At 41.8% G+C, this 6,200-nt stretch overlaps 1 protein-coding gene across 1 annotated transcript; it reads right to left on the reverse strand.

Moving 5' to 3' along the window:
• Positions 1-625: 625 nt before the first annotated feature.
• Positions 626-5,260, reverse strand: LOC142084575 (protein NDNF-like). Its single transcript, XM_075155423.1, has 3 exons — positions 5,073-5,260; positions 2,996-3,129; positions 626-1,977 (listed from the first exon to the last, which is right to left on the reverse strand). The coding sequence occupies exons 1-3, from the start codon at positions 5,258-5,260 to the stop codon at positions 626-628; spliced, it is 1,674 nt and encodes a 557-aa protein (XP_075011524.1).
• Between the last annotated feature and the right edge of the window lie 940 nt (positions 5,261-6,200).

The following is a 6,200-nucleotide window of genomic DNA, read 5'->3' on the forward strand; positions in this document are numbered from 1 at the left end:
AAGCACAGTTTCTCTATAGAAATGAACGCCAAGCAAACATGCAGGTAATAGGGGAAGACGTATTTCAGCCTGCTTTAATCAAGCTGTGGAGCTTTACACCGGTTCCACTGCTTTTTTCATTTCTTTTTGTCTCCATCCCTGTTCAGGCAGCAGGGAAGTTCAGTTTCTCAAGAGCAGCTTGACTTCTGCTGCTCTCTCTGTCCCTCATTAGCTGATGGAGTTACACAAAGTGGAAAACTCTCTGGGACTTTAAAATAATGATGTGTGTTTCTTGAGAGGCATTTCCCATCACTTCTATATTGGATTTCAGAAGCATTTTAGGTAACCAGTCTATTTCTCATGGGTGCGATTGTGGGTATCTTATTTCCATGCGCATGGACTTGTTTCACAGGTCTGTTTTTGATGTCTGAATGAGACAGCTGAGGGGAAAAAAGTTTATACAGGAAAGAAGGTGTAAAAGTAAGTATAATGATCTAGACAGCTAAGATGTTTCCTCCATAGAATCTCATGGCTTTAAACTTTTTGTGAGTCAGCGTATTTTAAACTGCACGGGCTATGGCATGGATTGGCATAGATTTTGATAATAGACTTCATTCACTCACTTCAAAACACTTCTTTAAAACCTTCAACATTTTTTTCTGGTCTTCACAACTTTGCTGTGATATCTGACAGGGATGCCAGATGGCCCAAAGAGATAAACATCAAACAAGTAAAGCGTCCCCGCATCCAGCCCTTGGATGGTCTCTGTGGTGACGGCTCGCTGGAGATTTATATCATAGAAATACTTGCACAGCACTTTCTCTGACTTGTGCCGAGATTCAGGTCCAGAGCACCTGTCTGCACTCCGCAGTTCCATCCAGACCTGATCTTCTTCAATCCTTTTCTTGTACACACAGTACTTGCTCTCCTCTTGTGTTCCTAGCCAGGCAATGGTGACAGAGTTGCAGGTCCTCAGTTTACTGAAGGACTTGATTTTTAAGCTCTCTGGAAGAAGTGGGAATAAGGGCTTGTGGAAATGGGGGGACACCTGTACTTTCACAGAAGAGTTAGTCACCTCTGTGGACCTCAGCTGCACCAAATATGTGTCCAGCAGCTTTCCCTTCAGTGAGAAATACCTCAGCCCTGAGATGTTCTCCAATGCCACTGTTTTACCATTCTTTGTTATGTGAACCCGTACTTGGCCACGACACAACTGAAAGGTGAATTGTATTTTCTTGTGCCTCGCTTGGTACTGCAGACTGTAGAATTTCTGTTTTTTCCCATCCAGGACAACCTGAGTCACTTTCCCATCTTTCAGCTCCATCACCTTAGGTTCAGGTTCTTCCAGGGTTCTTGCAAATGTCCCGGTGTAAGCAGCGCTGGCATTTGTGAGGAGATTGACAACAAAAACGTCAAAGTAATACTGAGTGCTGGGGCTGAGATTGGGCACTGTGTAAGTGTTCTTGGTACCCATGCATATCTGCCTGACTTCCCCACTACTTGCTTTGTTGATGATGCTTAATTCACTGTTGGACAATATCATCACCTGCTGCGGTTCAAGAAGGTACGGAGAGAGAGACAAAGCTAATGTAGGTGGCAGTTTCATTCCAGAGGATCTGATTGCTGTCTCAGCAGCACATAAGCTCTTATAGTTGTGCTTTTCATTAACTAGAAGGCAGTACTGGATGTTTTCTCTATGTTGCAAGACAGAGGGACTGTGTTTCCAGGTCAGAGTCACTGTTGTATGCCCAATGCCAATAACATCTATGCGTGGATCCATTGGAAGTTCTGGATAGAGGTGCCCAGATGTTGTGTCAGTTGTTAAGTACACAGTAATGTGTGTGTCTCGCTCAGTGGATAAGAACTCCAGCATATAAAGGGCAGAATGAGAAGACATACCCATGTAAGTCTCTACAGAATTTCCCTTATAGTTAAAAATGATGGACACCATGCTTGAAGCCTTTTGAGATTTTGAGACTTCATGTGTATCACGATCACCTGCAGGCAAAAAGCAGACTTGTAACTTTTGTTTTAACAGACATGAAATAAAGCACATTGCATAGGTTTTATGCTTCATATGTCAGGGAACATCCTATTTTCTTCCTGAAAACAATATTTATAACTAAAAATACTTTTTGCTACTGGCAATTTATTAAAATAAAATTTGAGTAGCTTTTATTTTAGCAGTGCAGTTGTAGAATTACGTTTTCAAAAAGAAAGTAATTATAAAACCACAACTTGCAAAAGCTTGAGTTATACTGTGCCTGATGTCCCTACAATTCTTCCTATGGCTGTCTCTTTGGGTACTTCTCTTCAAGGAGACTCATACTTTCTATGAAAGGAGTTTTCTTCAGTTTAGTTTTGTGCCACTGACTGTCTCCTACGAAGAGAGAAAATTTATTACTTCAAAGGAATGTTATTTGAACTCCTCAGTCAGGTGTACCTGCCTGGCAGGTAAGAACTTAAGGGCAACTTTCAGATTTTAGTTTGAAAAATTAATTCAGAAAATCATGAAAGAGAATGGAATTTCCTCTTGGGCTAAAGGCAGCATAATGCCAACTGCCATGGTATTCCTAGAAAAATAAACGGGTAAATTTTCTGCACATCACTGTGGGGAGCAAAATGACTGGTTCAAGTGGCTTAAGCCACAGAAAAAGAGCTGAGACAGCACAGGGACATTTGGTCTGGTACAAACGGCTTATGAAGCTGATCCACGTTTGGTCCAGTACAAACGGCTTATGAAGCTGATCCACGAACACCCAGTGTTGTTCCCAAATACTACCCTGTGATTTTGACTTTTTCAGATGTAATCCTTAATTTAAGTTGATGAAAAAATCCATGGGCTCCCACATTTCACCCATGGAGACAGGGATGTCTTCTTCAGCCCATGGCAGTTTACAGGAGAGAGAAGCATGAGATGTTTAAGCTTGTGGGGAATTTCCTGTAAGACCATAAGAACTCCTTATGAATAACTTACGCTTTCCCTGTCTCTGCTCGGGCAGACCGAGGGTCTTACCTCTTGCTGCTTTTCCAAGGAAACTTGCTGAAGCCTTGTGCACAAATATGCTCCATTCGATGGGAACATCACAAGGGGTCACTGTTATTGAGAAAGGTGCAAGGGCTCTGCCTTCCTCCAAAACAAAGTAGTACCTGTAAATGTGGATTAAAACCAGAGGGGAAGTGTCAGGAAATTCAAGTTTGCCCTGAGTCTCCTTGTAATCAGCCTTTCTGATGTGTGTCAGCCCACTGGGGGTAGAAACGACCGTTCCCCGTCAACACAAGGGGATGGTGAATGTCTGAAATCTTCAGCTGTAGGAAGAATACATGCTCTTTTTTTTTAATACACAAACATTGCTGGAAGTCTTATCTGCTTAACATAGGCAATATTTTTCCCACTGATTTTTAACATACTTCAGGTAAATATCATACCTTTATAATTACCTGGTTATTTTGGATGATGGGTGTGATAAACTGGCTGCCTTCCAGATAACCACCCGTTGGCTAACTCTGAGGAATTTGGTATGCTTTTTCCCAGGATTTCCTGACTGGAGTTCAGTGAAAGCTCTTCAAGCATATACTCTCTCATATGCGCTTGCATATCTAGGTCTTCCTGGGTGTCAGATGAAGTGGATATAACAGAATAGTTTTAGCCAATCCTGAAGATTATCAGATGTCAATGACAGTTTCATCCAGGCCGGTTCTAACTTACTTGCCTTCATGACAGGGGCTGCTGTGCGTGAGTACAAAGCAACATCAGTCTACTCAGTCAGGTTTTGATTCCTGCTTATTTAGAGGAAAGCCCAGCCTCCTGTCTCACTCCTTTTGGTCTTCTGTTTATTTCTGTTGTTTTGGTATATATGGGCTGTATACAGCCCCAGAAATATTTGGACTTGGGTCAGTCACTCTGCAGTTAAATGAAGGCCATTCGAGGTTTTTTGTTCATTGGTGAGACAAGCCTAGTCATTACGGATAGATCATGTCAACCTAGAGGTCTGGCTTAATTTCAGGATATGGCTACTGGGCCAGGGTGAAGCTTCACTGGAAACAGCTCCACATTCTTCAGTGTTACTTTCAGCCAAAATTGTGATCTCTTGGTTTCCTGTTTGGATGACTCTGGGGTTCATAAGGTCCTTACCTGATCATCTAAACTGAAGGAGTTTTTGCTTCCTAATTGCAATCTTAATGTTCTGCCACCAGAGCACAGCAAAACTCACTTTTCTCTGAGATTTCAATACCCATTTTCCTTTAACAAGGAGAGCTCCTGGTTTTGCTCTTGTGAGCATCGTCACGTTACATAACGTGTGCCATGTGCCAGTTTTTCTGTGCCATGCATATCGAGACGGAACCGTCTGGCTCGCTCTCTGCTCCGTGACTACTCTGCTCGGGTGGATGTCAAAATCTGTATGTGTTGGTCGCTGTCCAAAGTGGAGTCTGATTAAACCACTTGAAGTGTGTCTCTTCCTAAACAAGCAGATCAGTCTTTGCTACCCAAGATGCAATGCCAGTTGTAATATCTAGATCACCTACATATCTAGATATGGCAGAAAACTTTGCAGATATTTTGGGGAAGTGAAGAATCTGTGGAATTTCTGCATGCAAAGCACTTTTGATCTTAGCAAGCTTTAGTACCATTCAACAAAAACACTTCCAGCATGCAGGACACTGGCAGAAGTTTTTCTGATAAGAAAAAAAGTCTGTGCAGATATTCTGTGGATTTTTGGGATAGTTAATCTGCTAGGTAAAATTCTTGTCTTTTACAGTGAATGTAGGATGGCCAATGTGTCTCTGCAGTTCTGACGCCAGGCTGTTTATGTGACATGACTGTTTGCTGTTGGAGCCCGCCTGATCTGTATCAGCTTTGCTCCTGCTCTGACAAACACCACAGATGGCTGCCTGAAATGCGTACGTGAATCTAAACCTCATCTCAGAGGGTTGTTCCAGATTCTGGGCAAGGTAATGACACTTTAGCTTAACAGCAATGGGGCATTTCTCTGGAAATTCAGTGGACACCGATAGAGCTCTGCAGGTGCATAGCAATTCTTGGCTTGTTATAGGGAAGTATCTGAGAATAGGAGTGGCTGATTTGCTCTTACCTTTTAGGTATGTCCTTCAGCAGGTGGATTATAGTTTCCTTACCATCAGCAAGTATCAGGGAGTGGTAGAAATTGAAGAGATCGGTCTTGAAGCTCTGTTGGGAACTAGTGGTGGGTGCTTTTATGGAATGACATAAGCAAGCCGTCATGAGAAGATGGAGAGGCAGATAAAACCAGAACCAGGACATCTTCAGTACTGCAAAGTGAGATGACAAAAGGGAATTGAAACTGCTGTCTTGGAGGAGAAAATAATCAGTAACCCTCTCTTTCTGTGCCTTTCCTGGTATTTATCATAATCACAGCAAACCAGGCATTCAAACAGTGCCAGTCTCCATTTTGCTAAATTGCTTAAAGTTCACAGAAAAATTTTTCTCAGAGAATCTCTCTGCAAAGATTTAATGTCAGAAGCTGCTATGAAGTCTTTTATTATAGAAAAATATAGTCAATGTAGCACAAGTGCCATATCACAAGACAGTTATAAAAAAAACTTTCACTGACAAAATGAATGGAGAATTACATTTAAAATATTTTTGCTGGTTTATAGTGTTCATTTGATAAATTTCAAGGCTGGGTTATTTGTAATGGAACTGTCACTTTCAAACTCACAGGAGGTCACTATATCCCAACCACTGCTTCTGCTGTTCTGTCAGACATCATTTAATTTTTCGTGACTGTAGGTACGTGTAGAGAGGAGGATCAGAATAACTTAGTCAGAGTAGTGTAAGATACTGTTTGATGAAAAGTGGAGGATCTTGGATAAGAATCCCTAAACTGACACTTAGGAGATCTTAAGCTCTTTGTGTATCTCATTTGGAGGAAGGCTTTATTACTGTAGGGTAGCTGGATAAATCATTCCGAGATTTGTTTTGCCCATCCCTTTCACACCTGCATCACTTTCCAGCCCATCTCAGCATTTGCTGCTTACTGGAACTCTGTGGTATTCACTCTCGTAAGAGGTTTTATGAAATCATGTATGCCCCTTCCTTTTGCCAGGAGACTTTATTATCAGCTTTGAATCTATGAAAGAAATGTACACAAACAGTCCCAAAAATCATCTCTGCAAATGCTGACACTATTTAAACTGTGCTGTGTACATTGCAGAGCTACACAGATAGGAGACTCCAGTTA

Source organism: Calonectris borealis, chromosome 7 (assembly GCF_964195595.1).
Source record: "Calonectris borealis chromosome 7, bCalBor7.hap1.2, whole genome shotgun sequence".
Classification (NCBI taxonomy): Eukaryota; Metazoa; Chordata; class Aves; order Procellariiformes; family Procellariidae; genus Calonectris; species Calonectris borealis.